At 45.4% G+C, this 19,296-nt stretch overlaps 1 protein-coding gene across 2 annotated transcripts in view; it reads left to right on the forward strand.

Moving 5' to 3' along the window:
* LOC144762422 (cytochrome P450 2K1-like) overlaps nucleotides 1–19,296 on the forward strand; it is a 579,377-nt gene that overhangs the window by 380,311 nt on the left and 179,770 nt on the right. For both annotated transcript variants that reach the window (XM_078647602.1, XM_078647603.1), the window contains one exon: nucleotides 12,563–12,704. In XM_078647602.1, the coding sequence (XP_078503728.1) occupies nucleotides 12,563–12,704 (142 nt within the window). The remainder of the gene's footprint in view (nucleotides 1–12,562; nucleotides 12,705–19,296) is intronic.

A 19,296-nucleotide genomic window follows, 5' to 3' on the forward strand; every position in this document is an offset into this window, starting at 1 on the left:
CGAGTTATTGATACAAGTTTTACCAAGGTTACTAGCCACGAAAAAGGAAGATTGGGATGCAATCTCAGCATGTAAACAGAAACAGGATGAAGACACTAGTGATTTTTATTCCAGATTTGAAAAATGTTTTATTATTAACAGTGGTTTGAAGACAAGTAGCGAGTCGTACCCTCATCTTTTTGTTACTAAACTAGTCGAGAATTCAAGTCCACAAGTTAAAAATCGAGTATTGAAAGTCGAAAGTAGTTGGCAAGCTAATACTCCGTCACAAATGCTTTAAATGCTCCAGTATCACCAGAATAGAATCAGGGAAGAGCAAGAACACGAAAGGAGACATATGAAAGACACGAAAATGAAAGTACTAGTTGCACAATCTGTTCCACAAGACAGTCAGAAGAGGGGTCCGAATCAAGCCAGTCATCCTGCAGCTCCCGTTAAAGGGACATGCAATTATTGTAAACAGCCAGGTCATTTTATAAACGAGTGTGCAGTTCTGAAACACAACATAGCTACTGGTAAGACTAAAGAAAGACCACGTCCGCCTAGACCAGAACAAGTCTCACAGACTTCTCAGTCACCGCAGAATGCACAACAGACAGTTCCAGCACCGCAGCCTATCGCTGCAACACAGCATGTTACACAGCAAATGTACCAGTATGCCCAGACAGAGTATCCAGAGTATCAACAGTATTCATGAAACAGCCTAGAGAGGGAGGTAGGCTTGCCTCTCATCGAGATACCTGTAGATCAAGAGGGTCCCTACGTACACAGTCAAGTATTAGGGAAAGACAGAAAGTTTCTGATTGATACAGGGGCAAGTAGGACTACTATCAGTCATGACGAGGTTCCAGGGGCTCCGCTCTCAGGCTCTAGAAATGTTTCCCTTGGATTTTCAGGAAAGCCTATTGTTAACGAGATTTCAAAGCCAGTTACTCTAGAAGTTGGTCCATTGTCCCGAACTACTGATTTGTTACTTACGAAGTCATGTCCAGAAAATTTGTTAGGCATTAAAACATTGAAAGAATTAGGTGCAGTTATTTGCTGTTCTCCAGAAGGAGTCCGATTGTTTTTGCGTGACTTCAAAGGTCACTATGTATTACGTGATTTTGATCCAAGGTTACTAAATGTTCCACAGCATTTATGGGCGCAAGGTCCAACTGATGTAGGTTTTATGCAAATCACACCCAATCGTGTGACTCTCAAACAAGGTATAGTCTTGCCACGAATCAGACAATATAGATTGCCACCTGAGGCTGTATCAGCCTTATCCAAAATTATTGACGAGCTTATTGCTCAAGGAGTGGTTGTAGAAACTGACTCCAATGTATGTAATTCTCCTATCATTCCAGTCATGAAACGTACTGATCCAAATGCACCTCCAGTATATCGATTAGTGATTGACCTTCGAGAACTTAATAAATGTATCATACCCCAGTATCCAGTAGTCCCAGATATTTCTTCCCTACTGACAGCCATTGATTCTGAAGCTACATTTTTCACTGTCATCGACCTCAAGAATGCATTTTTCAGTGTCCCCATTCATCCAGACAGCCAGTACCTTTTCGGTTTTTGTTTAAATGGAAGGAGCTATAAATTCACACGAGCTCCTCAAGGTTTCACAGAAAGTCCTAGTATTTACAGTCAAGCACTTAAAAGACAACTAGACAATATTCACATGCCAACTGACACTGCCCTGCTCCAGTATGTCGATGATCTACTGATCACAGCCCGTTCTGAACGTGACTGCGAACGAGCGTCACTTACAGTTCTGTATTATCTGGCCGAGATGGGGCACAAGGTGTCCCCTTCAAAGCTCCAGTTCTGTGTCCAGCAAGTGATCTACTTAGGCCACTTGCTGTCCAAGTGGGGTAGGCAGTTGACACCAGACCGTATCCAGTTGATAGCGAGTCTTCCACAGCCCAAGACACAGAAGGAGGTACGAGCTTTTATTGGCCTCACTTCTTACTGCAGACAATGGATTCCTCAGTATGCATTTCTAGCCAAGCCACTGATACAGTTAACGACACAGGAGGCAGCCGTATCGACTGTCCTCCCTTGGACATCTGAACATACACTTAGTTTTAATGAATTAAAGAAAGCCTTATGCCAAGCACCTGTTCTAGCTACACCGAACTACAGTAAGCCTTTTACACTTTTTGTCACAGAACGTGATGGTACTGCATTATCTGTTCTCACACAAGATCAAGCAGGACAGTACAAGCCTTGTGCTTATTTCTCGAGCACATTAGATCCAGTAGCCCAGGCTTTGCCTGCGTGCCTCAAGTCAGTTGCAGCCACAGCTCTAGCTATCAGACAAAGTGATTCCATAGTATTAGGACACTCCCTGACAGTACAAGTTCCACATTCCGTGGAAGTTCTTTTAAACCGAACACAGACTCAGCACTTGACCATTGCACGTTTAACAGGTTATGAACTGACACTGTTTCAGCCACACATAGAAATCAGACGCTGCAACATTCTGAATCCTGCTACATTGTTACCGTCAGTTACTTCAAATCCTGCCACACATGACTGTGTGGAAGTTGTTAACACTATGACTAAGCCAAGACAAGACCTGACAGACATTGCATTACCTAATCCCGACCTGACACTTTATGTGGACGGTTCATGTATGAGAACTAGTACAGGAGAACTCGTAGCCGCGTATGCAGTGACTACTGACACCGAAGTTATAGAAACACACCGTATTGACACCCTGTCTGCTCAAGCAGCAGAGCTCGTTGCTCTGACCCAAGCCTGCATACGTGCCAAGAACCTGAAAGTAAACATATATACAGATTCACGTTACGCATTCGGAGTTGTACACGACTTCGGAGTACTCTGGCAGGAGAGAGGTTTCATGACTTCTCATGGAACCAAGATTCAGCATGGTCTCCTCATTCAAGCTCTGTTAGATGCAATACATTTACCGACAGCTATCGCTATCATGAAGTGCAAGGCACATACGAAAGTTACTGATATCATTTCCCAAGGTAACGATCTAGCAGATCGAACAGCCAAGCTTACAGCTCAGACACCAGACATTCCAGTTAACAAGACACAGACATCCACTCCAGAACAGACTACTTGTATGACAGTTAAGGACCCTACACAAGATGTCATAGACATACAGTTACATGCTACTCCCGAAGAAATCAAGAAATGGTCCGAACAAGGAGGGGTCCAGACAGATCAGGGATGGGTGACGAAGGGAAAAGCCACATGGTTTCTCCCCGACTCTATGGTTCAAGTCATTATTAATACCGCACATAGTCCAGCACATCTAGGAGAAAAAGCTATGTTAGACAGTATTCAGAACCTTTGGTTCAACAAGCATTTACGAGCTGCAGCCAAGCAGAAAGTCCGTACCTGTATGATATGTTGTCAGTTCAATCCAGGTAAAAGTGTCCCGGTGGAACAAGGTGGATTCCAACCTCCTGACCACCCTTTTGAAGTCCTCCAGATGGATTATATTCAGATGGAGCGATGTCGAGGTTTCAAGTATGTCCTCGTAGTTGTATGCGCTTTGTCCAGGTGGACAGAAGCTTATCCAGTTCCAGATTACACAGCCGCGACCACTGCCAGGCAGTTGGTTCGTGAATTCTTTCCCCGCTATGGACTCCCTAGGGTCGTGTATTCTGATAACGGCCAGCCATTCTCATCCGAGTTAATGAAACATGTTTCCCTTCTGTTAGGGTACCAGTGGAAGTTCCATTGTGTGCGCCATCCTGAAGCAGCCGGTCTCGTAGAGAGACATAATCAGACCCTGAAAATCCGTATTGCCAAGACATGTAAAGAGAAAGGTGTAGACTGGCTAGTTGCCCTGCCAGTTGCTTTATTCTTCATGAGGATGGTTGCACATTCCAGATCAGGTCTGTCCCCTTATGAGGTCGTATTCGGCCGCCCCCCAAATATGTGGGGTACACCTAGACCCCGCAGTATTACAGATGTTTCCAGTAATATGCTGACAGATTACCTAGCTTCCTTGATGTCTGCCCTACACTCTTGTCGTTCACAGGTTGCCGCTGCATTCCCAGACAATACTGAGGTGAAACCGCATGAGGTCATTCCAGGCGACCTCGTGTTGGTCAGGAACTTTGATCGTTCAAGCCCGCTGGAGCCCCGCTGGAAGGAGCCACGTCTAGTCTTGTTAACCACGAGGACGGCGGCCAAGTTAGAAGGAAGAAAAGGCTGGGTCCATCTGTCCCATATCAAGAAATTCCATGGATGTCGTATAAAAACATTTGCCAAGAACATTTCTAAGGACTACCTTTTTCCAAAAGACTGCCTAAAAATTGACTCAGAATGTTCCAAGCCTCCCCTGTTAGAGGAAACTCCGCAGCAGGAGTATAAAAAGAAACTCCGGTCTAGTAAAATAAGTCAGCCAGTTTAATTGTCTAAGTCCCTCTCGGGTGAAACGGTTAGACAGGTTTCTGACATGTATGAGATAGACCCCCATAGTGAGAGAGTTAGTCAAAACTCTATCAAATGTATCATTATTCTAAGTTTTCTATTATATGTGAGTTTAATGGTTACCTGCACAAGTTATGCCTTACATTTATGTTTTCCAGTTTCTCATGTAAATAAGTTTTCTAATGCTACAGTAGAGCACACATTTAGTGATCTGCCTCCTCACGAGTTATCCTATCGTCTTGCTATGAGAAATAATACATTTATAAGAATGTTACACTATTCACACCAGACCAGCAATGCCACTAATTGTTGGGTGTGTGGTCGACTCCCCCCTTTCCAGACACCGAAGGGAGTTCTGCCACTCTTTCCTTATCCGTTTTCACACAATGGTTCGTGTGGAGCATGGTCCACTTTAACATCATCCTCCAATGATATGTCTCTTCTGAACAGAACATGTTTCCCAGACAAGCAAGGTCTCCCCCATAGAACAGGGTTAGATCTAGAAAATGAAGTATATGATTTGGGTAATTATTCTTCGAATTTTATGGTCCTGAATGTTCAGTCTGATACTACTCCAGACTTACCTGCTATTTCGGTACTACCAGTCAAAGGCGAATTATGTGTCAGAAAGAATGGTTCCGCACATGTAGGACATAGTGATTGTACTACTATTGTCGAGTATAGTGACAGTGGGAAATCTATTTTCAAAGCATCACGTCATTCTTATTTTGTTTGTGGTCAGACCGCATATGTTCGTCTGCCCCTCGATTGGGATGGAACATGTTATATTGCCTTCCTACTGCCACCAGTTTTTCTAGCCCCATCTGATTATCATAGAAACACACATCTAGTACAGGTCAGACATAGAAGGGAGATTGAGTCCCCGATTGTCGATCAAACTGAAACTACTCTAGAACAATATCAAGATTTCAATAAAGGTTTCTTCTTCTTTATAGGACCTATCCAGAATAGTAAGTTAATACGTAGACTAACCAGAACCCTTGAAGCAGTAGTGAATGAGACTACTTCTGCTCTAGGTAACTTAACCGAAGAGCAATCTGCTATGAGATTTGTCGTGCTCCAAAATCGTCTCGTTCTTGACGTCATACTGGCCGATAGAGGAGGAGCATGTAGAGTCATCGGATCTAGTTGCTGCATTTTCATTCCTAATAACGCGCCGTCTGTTTATTCAGCTATAACCAGACTTCATAAAATTGCCCATCAGTTACACCAGAATCCAGGCACCTGGACATGGTCCGGTTGGCTCTGGAGTATCATATCTGCCTGGGGATGGAAAGTATTGTCATTCCTAGGTATTGCAGTAATGATCATATTCAGTTGCTGCCTCTGTATACAATGTGGCCCTGCGATTTGCGGCATTTGTGCTACCTCTTGTATTCCTAGTCCTAAGTCCCGTTCCAAGACAATTTGAGACGAGCAAATGATGCTGTATGAAATGATAGATGGTATCATGAATATAGATGTTTCCTGATGGAAACGTAGGGCACAAGGAGGGAATGTGGAAAAGTAAATTTTGCCATGTTGTATGTGCCTACGTGTTCCCCATCTTATGTCATATGTGCATGATCGATATGCATGTATCCCCTTCTGATCGATTAAAGACGCAATTACAGTTGTGTCCATCTCTAGTATGTCAGTTTCCAGTCCTCTTGAAAGCTACGAGTATTAGGCCTATGTAAAGCTACGTTGCCACGTTTTACAGTGTACACGTTAATTCATTGAATTGTCCCCGTTTCTAGGCCTCAAGAGGGCCCGGACTCAGATTCAGCTCCTGTTTCCTGAACCCTCTCCGAGGAGCGATACAGCCCCCACCTGTATCCCTGACCCTTAGCTTACTTTCTTGCCTCGCAGTGCCCGGCTCGGCCTGGCTCTGCCTCCCAGTCTGCCAAGAGTATGTTATGTTTCTAGTTATCAGTCCAACCCTCCTTCTCTGCATTCCTAAGCTACTGAATCGCATCAATAGTTTCCGTCATGGTCTAGCCTTTATGTCTCCATGTAAGAGAAATACTGTATTAATATTCATAGAATATTCCTCACACACGCACGACATATAGAATTATGCATGCACCAGTCTTAAAGTCTATTAGCCTTTACCCTGATAACTTTTGGATTCTATCAACATGTTCTCTAAACATCAGATACTAGATATGCCTGGGTACATGTCGCTCTGACACTCCAGACTTTAGTCTCCTCTTCTAGGGCAGAAGTCATAGCCCCCAGTTCTCCCAGGTAACACGTCATTGCCAGTTTGCGCGCACCACTAGGTTAGAGGTCCCAGCTGCTCAGGTAGCCCCCTCCATGTTTCCGCCCCATTTATGACATATTCTGTTATGTTTACATCACATGTCTATGTATACGCCCTGTACACGCCTCTTGTTACATCATGTTGCCCTTATCTTTCGCGACTGCTACAAACCCCGCCTACTGCTACGCCTACTATATTGAATGTAATGTATTCTGTTTAACTATAAATATTGTGCACTGTTATTAAAAGTTAGCCTATTCCTGCCCCCGGCAGCTGCCATCCTATTCCCGTACAGGCTGTCCTGTTCCTGTCCTTTTATGCCTGATTAAAGCCTGTATACTCCAGCTACCTCGTATCTTGACTCTTATTTATTGAGCTAACCGTTTATTGATTATAGTCAAAAATAGATCAGGTAATTAATTATTTATTTCCACAGAATAACCCAATAACCCCCGTTGGTGTGTGAGACAGGAACAAACAACAATCTTGTAAGCACAGTCCCAGGCACAATTGGTGGGGATACTATAATGGTGTGGCAGTCTCTTTCAGATCAAAATTGCTGTGGTTGACACCAGTGTAATCTTTAAAGCTATTTAATTAAGCAATAACAGAATGTAATCAAACAACCAGCCGACACGTGTTTCGTCACAAGGCAACTGACCCATGACTCTTCAGGCCTGGGGAGGATACAAAACATGGGGTGAGGGGATTTGGGAAACATTTGGAAAATTGAGGTTGGACGGTTAAATAACCCATAAGTGGACATGGGAAGGGGATCACCCTAAGTGTGAGCGAAGCCTGTGTTTTAATAAAAATCATGAATGAAATGTGATTTTAGTGCGTGTGCCGCTTTCATGGTGTGATCATCATGGCAAAAGCGAGGGAAAAACATGGTGAATGTAGGATCATTAGGACAAAAAAAGGTTGCCTGGAAGTTCAGAGAGTGTGTTGACCTCTAAGGATACAAGGTCCTCATGAAGAGCATTTATTAAGTGAATACCTGTGTCGTGTTTGAAGAGTGAGTGGATGCCTTCCCTAAAGGAAGCAAGGAAAAGGAGAGGGCGCGAATGAGCGGAGTTCGAAGGCGACATGGCAAAAGGTGCCCTCAGATGGGAACCTATCCATGTGGTTATGAGATGACAGAAAATTGAAATCAGGCGCTCACCTCAGAGCCAGTGATAATTCCGACCCGGCCTGGAGTGCGAGAAGGAGCTCAGGTGAGAGGTGAACCGACTGTGGTGCTGTGTGTAGCAGACAATGGGAGGAAGTCTGATGTCTTTAACTGTGTCAACGGGGCGGGTACACCATGCTGTGGGTTGGCATGGAGGCTGAAAGAATGCAGGGAAATTTAGAAGCAATGCAAGGATGAGAAGAAGGGACCGGGATGGAAGAAAGGGGGTCTTACCCTGGGTGTCGGGTATGTGGACCTCCCAGTGTCTAGAGATGAAGCGGGGATATTAGGACTTCGTGCTGTGGCAGATGGTTCCAATACTGCAAGAATGGAGTGTTAAAGCCAAGTGAAGGAACGTAGAGGTTGGGAAATGCAATTGCAGCATGGGCGGGAATTCTTACCCTGAGTGAGCCTCGTAGAGGGTTCTCAAGGCTAGCATGGGAGCGAGAGGGCAGGTACGCCAATCTAATGCAGACGAGGAAGTGAGAGAACAAGGATCGTAAATGGGGACTGCAATGTACTCGGGGGACTGAGGAACTAGCTCTCAACAACGGGAGCCACCACGGCCCCCCACTGGTCACTCCTCAGAGTATTTTCCAGTACATAACCAGCGTTACTACACTTAGCATGCTTACTGTGTCCTTACGCACTAGTGCTTTTCTAAGCATGAGGTTTACCTCTGCACACCATCCAGGCTGTTGCCCATCCCAGATGTTACCCATATGTAACCTGTTCATCCGTTCCTAGCACCAGCCCAATTACTGTGCTCTTACGTTCATTGGAAACATCATGTATAATGTCCACATCGAGGCACATTTTTTTCTTCTCTTTCCAATTTTCCATCCTTCCTCCCTACCTCCAATCCTATACCTTCCTCCATTGATTTTCAGCCTACTCAAACCACCTTGACTACACATTTCTTCCCCCACCAGCAGTTACTATTTTCTGATCCCATAGATATTTTCCAAAGCACACTCCGCACGGCAGATGACTCACTCACATGCTCGTAGAGATTCAGCGTTAGCCCTCTGGTTGCTCTGCCTAGTCTCGTACCACTGTTGTGTGGTCTAGTCTTCCTGCCTTCAGCACATGAGCACTGCGCCTTCATGTCATACCACCCTCTGTGGACCTGACATTCACGGTCTTCAATCACTGGTACATGCCGCCACGCATCCCGGCCACTGAGACATACCAGTGCGCAGTCTAGTCGACGGTAGCCACCCCGGTATAAATAGGGCCCACCAGTTTCCGACATCTTACGCATCCGGAAGAAGCAACGGAACCAGTGTCGCTCGACCCCCCCCACCCTATTAGCAGGTAAGCCACACTTAGATAAGGCCACTGACTAATACTGTCACATAGTTCCTCAGTCCCCCCAAGTGCATTGCAGTCCCATTTACGATCCTTCTTCTCTCGCTTTCTCGTCTACATTAGATTGGTGTACCCGCCCTCTTGCTCCCACGCTAGCCTGGAGAACCCTCTATAAGGCTCACCCAGGGTAAGAATTCCCGCCCATGCTGCAATTGCATTTCCCAACCTCTGCCTTATTTCACTTGGCTCTAACACACTCCATTCTTGCAGCATTGGAACCTTCTGCCACATCACGACATCCTAGTATCCCAGCTCCGTCTCTAGACACTGGGAGGTTCTCATACCCAGGGTAAGACCCCCTTTCTTCCATCCCGGTCCCTTCTTCTCATCCTTGCATTCATTCTAAATTCCCCTTCATTCTTTCAGCCTCCACACCAACCCACAGCGCAGCGTACCCGTCCCGTTGACACAGTTAAAGACTTTATACTTCCTTGCATTGTATGCCACACACAGCACCACAGTCGGTTCACTGCTCACCTGATCTCCTCCTCGCAACCCAGGCTGGGTCAGAATTATTACCGGCTCTGAGGTGAGCGCCGGATTTCAATTTTCTGTCACCTCATAACAACATTGATCGGTTCCTGTATGAGGGCACCTTTTACCATGTCGCTTTCGAACTCTGCTCATCCTCGCCCTCTCCTTTTCCTTGCTTCCTTTAGGGACCGCATCCACTTACTCTTCAAACATGACATAGGTATTCACTTAATAAATGCTCTTCATGAGGACCTTGTTTCCTTAGAGACCAACCCAATCTCTGAACTTCCATGCACCCTTTTTTTGTCCCCTATGATCCCTCATTCACCCATTTTAATTTGTCTCACCAGTCCCCCTACCCCAGCCACCATCACCATTGGACTGCAGAGTAGCAGTTGACTAATTTTCTTTGTCATTCGGCATTGTCTCATCTTCTCAGCACGATTGTTGTCATGCTTCAGTGTGATTATTATTTTATCCTACGCGGGTTCTCTTTCCTTAACGAGCACAGGACACCCACTATAATACACATTATCATGTGTGTCCACTTGTTGTTTTTTACTATGTCACACCACTTAGGTTCCATGTTTTTTCCTCGCTTTTGTCATGATGATCACACCGTGAAAGCTGCACACGCATTTCATTCATGATTTTCATTAAAACACAGGCTTCGGTCACACTTAGGGTGATCCCCTTCCCATATCCCTTTAGGGGTTATTTAACTGTCCAACCTCATTTTTCTAAATGTTTCCCAACTCCCCTCACCCCATGTTTTGAATCCTCCCCAGCCCTGAAGAGTCACAGGTCAGTTGCCTTGTGACGAAACACCTGTCAGCTGGTTGTTTGATTCCATTCTGTTATTGCTTCATTAAATAACTTTAAAGATTACACTGGTGTCGACCACAGTCATTTTGATCTGAAAGAGACTGCCATACCATTATTGTTTCCCCACGTGTGCCCGAGACTGTGCCTGCGTGCTGTAGAATGCAGCACACATTGAAAGCGGAAAAAAACAAGGAGAAATTAAAACATTTCTCCTCGTTGCACCTCGCTACGCCACCCCTAGGGTTGCGAAGAATTCTGACGCATTTCCAGATTTATGATTGCTCGTAAATCTGGAAATGCATCAGTGGGCATGGGCGTTACCTGGAAACAACCACAGCAACACCCTTCTCACGCACCTAACACGCAAAGTTTTGCATGAACAGGGGTGATATTTACAAGCACAGGTTAAGTCACGCAGGGTGACTTTACCTGTGCTTGTAAATATCACTCAGCAGGCTGCGCCACTGGTGCATCACACAATGTGATGCACCAGCGGCGCATGGGGCTTGTAAATCTGCCCCCGCATTTCTCTGCATCCATACTGTAAATCAAACCAAAGTGCGTATACAATTATCATTCACACTGTATTTCAATTTCATAACTACTGGAAAGTACTTATTGCTTACCCGTGACAGGCTTGCTTGGTTCTAGAAAATAAAATAACTAAAAAAATATATTTCTACTAAAACAATTGGTTTGAAGTTCAGTCTTTGAGTGTGTGAATTAATTTGCTGACTGAGTGTGTACAACAAATGATTAACACTCTCCTCTGATACCGCCTTACTGCTCGACCAAACTACCACAAATAGAGAGTAAGGTTCTATCTAACTTTAGCTCTGCCTACCTCTGGGGTTCCACTGGACTCTGTGCACACTATACCTCACTTTCGAATAGTATATACAGAGCCAGCTTCCTACACATGGACACCAGTTACATTACACATGGGCAAATTCATTTTCTTTGTAAGGCACAAGAAGATTATGTGATGCGTTCAGAATCACAGGATGGTAAGCTGATGCTGAGACTAATAGCACCGATAGGCCTTTAAGGAGAGCAATCCCGGAAAAGCTGCATAGTTGGACAGTGTGCCCCTCTCAAATACATTCAACTCACCCGCCAATTTTAAAGTTTACTGTGTTGCTGCTAAGACGCGCTGTGCATGCCTGGAGTAACACGACCTCGCAGGCACTGCTCTGATCCAGTGAAAGGCTTGTTCCATTTAAAAAAACAAGCATGGTCGCAAGCGAGTTCCTGTGCAGAGGACAATGGCAGTGTGCATAAGGCACTCGCACAGCTGTGTCCTGCCACAGCAGCCACTGCTCGTTCCCACAGCAATACTCCAGAGAGTTTTAACTTTTGAAAAAAGGTGGGACATGCACCAACCATTAGCAAGTTGGAGGCAACAATTTTTGAATGACAAAGACAGCCAATCCACAACGATTGGAGGAATCCAACCCTACAAAGTACATGCAACAGATCACCCTGCAGCGCAGTCGCTGTAGACTCGACCTACTACAACCATGTGCATAAATAAATAAATCAAGGCACTCTTTTAAATGCATTTACAAAATGAGTATGCTACAATATGGTGACATATTGATTGATAGTTAAGCTGTTGTAACATAACGTGCAATGGAATGAATGCATTAGTTTACTGAACAGCAAGAGCTAGTATCTCACAGTACCATAGATACCAACATTATGGACATCTATGAAACGTGACACATGTTATTGTGTTTTCCGTTTCAAGTGGCCTTCTCTTCAGCTCAATGAGGCCATCGGATGAGCAGGGTTCAAAAATCGAAACAGCTAGGGCTAGAGGGTTTAATATTGCCTGCTGAAAACAGAGCCAGCAACATGTTAGAGCAAAGCAACATTGCTTTTATTGATGGATCCATTAGCAGAATAATTTGCATGTGTATATGGGTATGCTTTCTATCAGGTTATTAACTAAGAACAAAATGTAAAATGTAAAAAAATTAAAATTTTAATATTATGTTTTGTTGTGGAAATCTCATGTAAGATGTTACTTTCTTCAAAAGGAGAAAACAAACCCAAATTCATATTTCCATGAACGCAACTTGCTGTGTGTTGTCACTTCCTTGTTCACGGCTGGAACAGACACCACATCTTCCACCCTCCGTTGGGGGTGCTTGCTAATGATGAAATACCCAGACATTCAGAGTGAGTATGCGCATGACTCATAATTTGTTAAAATATTTAGTGGAACTATTTCCTGAACATAAAATGTTGTTGTTTTGTTGTATGAATGAATGACAATATGAATAAATTAATGAATAAAATACTTATTAAGCACAAACATACACCAGGGAAACATCTTGATTTTAGAACACTGAGAGAATAAAAGAAGAAACAAAATAATAGAAGTGTTTGATAGAGTATTAGGGACTGATGTTAACAGGCTGTCTTTATATTTAGACAAAAAAATATGTTTTTATTTTCTCTTGTGAAAGGCTCTGTGTAGGAACCTGGCTCTTAAAATATAGTGAACGAGAAAGAAGTATACTTAACAGAGACATACACAATCATAAAAAGGTATACTAACCTATTCCGATGCCCACCGCTCGCTGTGGTCAAGGACATAGATGCCCCCTTTACTATTGTGCCGAGGTGCAGGGGTCTGCAGCTATCTGACATAGCAGGTATCACACACACCAGTGGGACTTTGTCTGAGTGACGATCCACTCCAACCACTGGTTTAGTATACCTTTTTATGGTTGTGTATGTCTCTGTTACGTATTGAGAGGCATACTTCACATTTTTGGTCCTGAAGAAAGCTGCTACACCTCTACGGAGGGTATTAGGCTGAAACATGTCGACCATCACCACACTTTGACAGGTTAATGCACTCCTGCTATAGGTTTCATTCGAAATCTTAACCCCGGGATGCCCCAAATAAAGGTTTTGGTATCCTTCGGAGTTAGTTTTAACTCACATTCCCCTTCACAAATCTTTGCGCTACCTCCACCACACCCAACTCATCTATAGGTTTTAGTATACCTCTCAAAACCTACTTAAAACAACCCTGGGCTCCTGCCTCTCAGCAAGGGGGTTGTAGCCTGCCTTGTGACCAGATTCGCATTGCGAGGAGGTTACCCTATGATGAAGCATGCCATCCTCATGTTGGTGAGGGAAACCATCCTCTAAAAGGGACACTCCTGCTCTCTTCTGATATCTTTTATCAGACTCAGGGGCCTTTTCGTGCCGTATGACTTTTTCGATGGGGAGTCATTCGCTGCTGGTCTTTAAATCTCCTCAGGCCTCTTTTTGTAAGATGGAAGCATTTGTTGTACTCACAGAGGCAATAAATAAGACACAAACTCAAAGAATACATCCAAGACCAATTCAGAAAAAAACCCTATTTTTATATATATTTTCAAGCAAATAACTGTTTTTCTTATCAATTATCAAAGCTCGGAAAAGAGTTCACAATTGTGCACAATTATGTACAATAGATTCCTACGAGAGGAGAAAGCAGAAATGCAAAGAAAATCAGACAGACCATACTAGGGGGTCACCTTCGCAGTTTGGAGGGTTAGCAAGCTTCGAAGCAATGTTCTACCAGGGTTTCATCAGGAGACTCCTGGATGCGACCTGGAGCAGGGTGCTGAAGGCGTTGGTAGCTTGTGTGCTACAAAGAAGCGGGGCCACCTAGAAACAGGCTACATAGGGGGACTTGTAGGCAAGTCTGAGAGCTCCTAAGTGGGGGCCCAGGTCACACAGGCCTTAGCAGCGTTGGAGCACGGCCGGTTCATTGTTACAAGTTCCGGGAGGGCTGGATGCAGACAATGTATGTTGGTCACACACTATACAGAAAGGCAATCTTCGCGGTCGGGGGCAGATAGCCGGCAGGGACAATTTCAGGACTGCTGGGCCACTCATGGAGTGGGTCTCAGGGGCGCTGATTACCTTCTTTGGGTGCTTTCTTCCTGGGCAGTTGAAGCCCCAATATGGACCCTTTGTGGTTGGTCTAGGTGCAGGGCGTCCAGTTCACTAGGGATTGATACCACACAGCTCTAGTCAGTCCTGGTGCCTCCACACTCATGGGGGAGACAGCTCTGATTTTCCAGAGCATGAGTTCCTCTTCCTAGTTGGTTGCTGCATTGGTCGGGCCAATGAGCTGCAAGTCGATGGACTAAACTCTGTGGTTTTTGGTGCATACAGACTGCAGGGGAGTAGCCCCTCTACTCCAAGGGAGTTCTTGGAAATTGGCAAAGGCTGATGGTCCTCTGGGGTTCTTGGAGGCCATACAGAAACAGGACGAGGCAGTTTACCTTAATTGCCTAGTTGTGAAGCAGCAGGCAGTGGTTTGTGCCAAATCTCTGTGACAGGTTCTCAGTTCTCGGAATCAGAAGCTCTTATTAGTCCTGTTAGTCTTTAGGTCCATTGAATATGAAGTTCTGGGTCGAGGGGTGGCACCTAAATACTCTATTATGGGGCATTAAGGGGAGTACCAGGTAGTAGCCAATGGACTATTTATCTTAGGATGACTGCACCCTCTATGTGACCAATTCCTGTGGGAAGTAGGCATAACCCTGGCCGTAATAGACTAAATCTCTCCAACAAAGGATGGAGGATTTGGAAAAGTGGGGGTCCACATTAGCTACCCACCTTTGGAATGGTGCTGTCTAGGTGTGGGCCTACCTCCCAATTTAACAAATGATCTCACCTGTCTTTCTGTCAAAATGTGAGGTCTGGACAGGGGGTTGGAATCTTCCACTAACTGGAGAGGCCTGGGTTGCATTTCAAAGGTAGAATGGCCTTTGAAGCTTCCTGGTCTGGAGAGTAGTTCCTGCTTGGACGAGGTGTTAACACCTCCGCCCAGATCAGGCTTTGTTTCCGGCCTCTGAGAGAAAAGGCTTTCACCCCAGGAGGTCAGAAACGTATCTAGTGATGGTAGGTTGGCTATGACCAGTTGACAACTACACTAGTATTCACTAGGTAATCAGGGGGCACCTCTATGGTGCCCTCTGTGTGTGTTTTTAAAAATAAATAAATCCAACACTGGCATCAGAGCAGGTTAATTAAGACAAGATGTTTGATACCAACCATCGTGTGGTGCAGTAAAGTTATCATGGAGCTGGGGGCTTTGTAATGATTAGTGTCTAGCCCATGTTCTCGGTATGGGTTCGCTGTTCACTTACAATGTCTAAGAATGGACTCCGACATTGTAGGGTCACATTTGCTCAGGCAGATATGTCCACACATGGGACTTAGGGGCCGATTAGGATGTCATGCGGAAAGCCTCTGAATGACTGTCAGGTTCCCCTTGAACGTGTCAGAACCTATCTACCTGAATCGGTTGGAAAGAATTCCGATCTACCAATTACGATGCTCGCGGTCAGAAGGGAATCCGAGTTAGCCAGAGCCAATTCATACAGCTCTACAGACAGTGTTTCAGACCGACCGATTCCGATGTCGTATTCCGATAGCCTTTTGGAGTTGGACTGTCCAACACGCAAAGGCTGTCGGAAAGTGACTTTGGGGGCCCCTAGCAGGCCTCCTTCATTCTGAGGCCTCCGTTTGGGGGCCACGGGGGTACCAAACAAACCCCTGTAAAACCATGCACAGTGTGGCAGGCACCATGGACAGAGTAAAAGGTTTTCCACAGACACCCCTTTTCCCCGTAGGAGCCTGGTTTGTAGGGTGGAACACAGGCTCCCATTTATGGGAGTGCTTGCGAATGGTGTTCGGATGCATCATAATTGGTTGTGCAGAACCGTTGTTCGCGAATCTGTGGGAACCGAATCCGAAAAGGAGTCGGGCACAAAGTTTCTGCACTACATCATAATCAGCACCATAGTGTGCCCTGCCTTTGGGCTGTAAAGCCTGCTATAGTGATGTATTGCCTATATCTCATGCATTGTCTGTAGGCATGGCACACAGGGCTGTGCACCATGGCAACTCTTCAGTTTTGTCTGCACCAAGACACCCAGCATGCAATGGCAGTTTGCATGACCTTGGTGAGGGGTCCCTATGGTGGCACAATTCGTGCTGCAGCCCTAGTGGACCCCCTTCAGTCCCAATGCCCTAGGTACCAGGGGGACCATTTACTAAGGACTTACAAGGGGGCTACAGTCATGTCAATTGTGGAACAATGGTACATTTTTGGGAAAGACCTCTGGCACTGGGGAACTGGTTAGCAGGGACCCAGTGCATTTTCAGTCCAAATTACTTCAGGTATCAGGTAAAATTTGGGGGTGACCATTTAGAAAAGGGGCTCTTTCCAACACTTTAATCAACAGTTAGTTGCAGGGCACTTGGTTGGTAGTTTGTTCCATGCCTTGAAGGTTGGATCTTAAAAAGACTTTCCACCTAGTCTGGGTTTTTGGAACAGGGGAATAATTGCACGAGTATATTTGGTAACATAGGCAATGAGAGAACCGGAACCATTTCTTGAGTTACGGGCTAAACATAAAGCTTTTACAAATGCGCTTTCACTAGAAACACCTGTTTACAGACATTTGGGGCCCCCTTCTTCGCCCCCTTCTTCGTGGGGCAGAGTGACGGGTCGCTAGTCCTTCTGGCCCCGGTCAATTGGATACTCTTTGGAGGTTGTTTTTTCTTTTTGTACTACTGATTGCTTGTTGGGGTTCAACAGCTTGTATGTCTTCTGGTTTGTGTAGGCCATGCCTCCTCCCCCGCCCCCATTCTTCCCTTTCTGTCTGCCCCACTGCTCCTGTGCTGTCACTTGACACCTTGCTGTCCCTACCATTTTCCGCTTCCTCTCTGCTTTCCCCTACCCCTGCGCTGCTATCTTTCCTCTATGGATGATCCAATCAGGAGTGAGTCTCTCTTTCCCCCTGAGTGTGCCCTCTCATCCTTTTGCCCACTCGCTTCCATTTCCTTGGTACAGCCTTTTCTTTTTTTTGTTTTGGTTCCAAGGTTCGGCCAAACTATTGCCAATTGTATTGCTTGCATGCTTCCCCCTTCTTTGTTATCATTGGTAATCACTGGATGTTTTGTTTTCTGATGTTTTGTGTTACGGAGCCTGTTTGGCATTCATGTAGTGGGGGACAGGGAGGTAGCCCATTTTGTTGTTCATTTGATTTGTTGTTTTATCTTCTCATATTCTCTTCTTTCTTCTCTGTTATTTGACTGTGAATGCTGTAGCGTACTTGTACTTCGCATTGTATGTGATTCCTGCTTTGCAACTCGATAAAAAGATTTAAACATAAAATACCTTTAGCTTAACTTGAAGCCAGTGGAAATTAGGACTGATTTTAGTGATGTTTTCAAAGGTACACATTACAAGAGCTAGCCTTACCGCTTTAAATTTCTTGACCAATTGTAGTCTAGACAAAAGAATTTCAGGCAAGCCCAGATAGGATAGTCGACCTACGATAGTTGATCCTGGAAAGAGGGGATAATGCAACTACCATATCCCAAAACTAAAACATGATTACTCTGAGACTTTTTCTGAGCAGTTTAATTTGGTAGGAATATGCAGGAACTTCAGCATTATTTGTGTCTCCAAAGACAAGTTTTTGACAATTTTAAGACCTATGGGTCTCATTTATGAGGTTTTGATGTGAAAGTTCATGTTTTCTGATGATGGTGGCGAGGGGGGCCATGTAGATATTGAAATGCGTGGGGCTGAGTGAGGATCTTTGGGGTACTTCGCAGCTGATCTCTGTGGATTCGGAGAGGAGGGGCAGGAGTCTGATTCTTTGGGGTTGGCCTGTGAGAAAAGAGCGGATCCAGCCAAGGGCGGTTCCTCGTATTCCAGCGTCGGTGAGTCTGGCAGTTAGTGTGAGGTGGGAGACGGAGTTGAAGGCTGCTGAGAGGTCTAGAAGGATGAGGACAGCCACGTGGGCCTGGTTGAGGAGGGTGTGGATGTTGCTCGTAGTGGCTTGGAGGGAGGTCTCTGTGCTGTTGTTGCTGCAGAATCCGGATTGGGAGGAGTCGAGGAACGGGTTGGCTTCTATGAAGTTGGTGAACTGGTGGTTGATGATCTCCTCAGTGACTTTGGCAGTGAAGGGGATGAGAGAGATGGGTCTGTTCTTGAAGTCCGTCGGGTCTGCAGTGGGCTTCTCGAGGAGGGGCTTGACTTCTGCACATTTTTAGCCATCGGGGAATAAGCCTGTTTTGATGGAGCAGTTAATGGTATGTCAGAGTTCAGGTGGTATGGCAGAGGCGGCTCTATGGAAGATGTGTGGTGGGCAGGGGTCGGTGGGGGCCCCTGAGTGTATGCTTCTCATGGTCTTGGCTGTGTCTTCTGTGGTGACAGTGGTCTAGGCTGTGATGGTAGTCTGGGTTGTGTTGCTGGTTGAAGGAGTGAAGTCGGTGCTTCGGTTCTGCTCATCAAAGTTGTCGTAGAGAGTCCTGATCTTGAGATGGAAGTAGAAGCTGCGCTTGTTGCAGAGGTCCCAGGAGGGAGGGATGTCGGAGGACTCACTGAGGGGTTTGAAGAATTGCTATATGATGCTGAAGAGTTCCTTAGAGTTGCGAGAGCTGGTGAGAATTCTCTTCTGGATGAAATTCTTCTTTGTGGTTCTGATGAGTTGGTGGTCTTATATCAAGGTGGTCTAGTAGGTGGAGCGTGCTTTGGGTGTTTTGCTATTCCTCCAGGCTTTCTTGAGTAGTCAGTAAGTGTGCTAGGATTCTTGGAGGTTGGTGGTGAACCAGGTGGCTTTTGCAGTGTGTTTTCTGTCGGAGTTCTGGAGGGGGGTGAGTGTTTCTTTGCAGTCGATGATCCATCTGTGGAGAGCGTTGGCACAGAGCTGTATCGGGTGTGGTGAAAGGGGGTTGCAGT

Source organism: Lissotriton helveticus, chromosome 6 (assembly GCF_964261635.1).
Source record: "Lissotriton helveticus chromosome 6, aLisHel1.1, whole genome shotgun sequence".
NCBI lineage: Eukaryota > Metazoa > Chordata > Amphibia > Caudata > Salamandridae > Lissotriton > Lissotriton helveticus.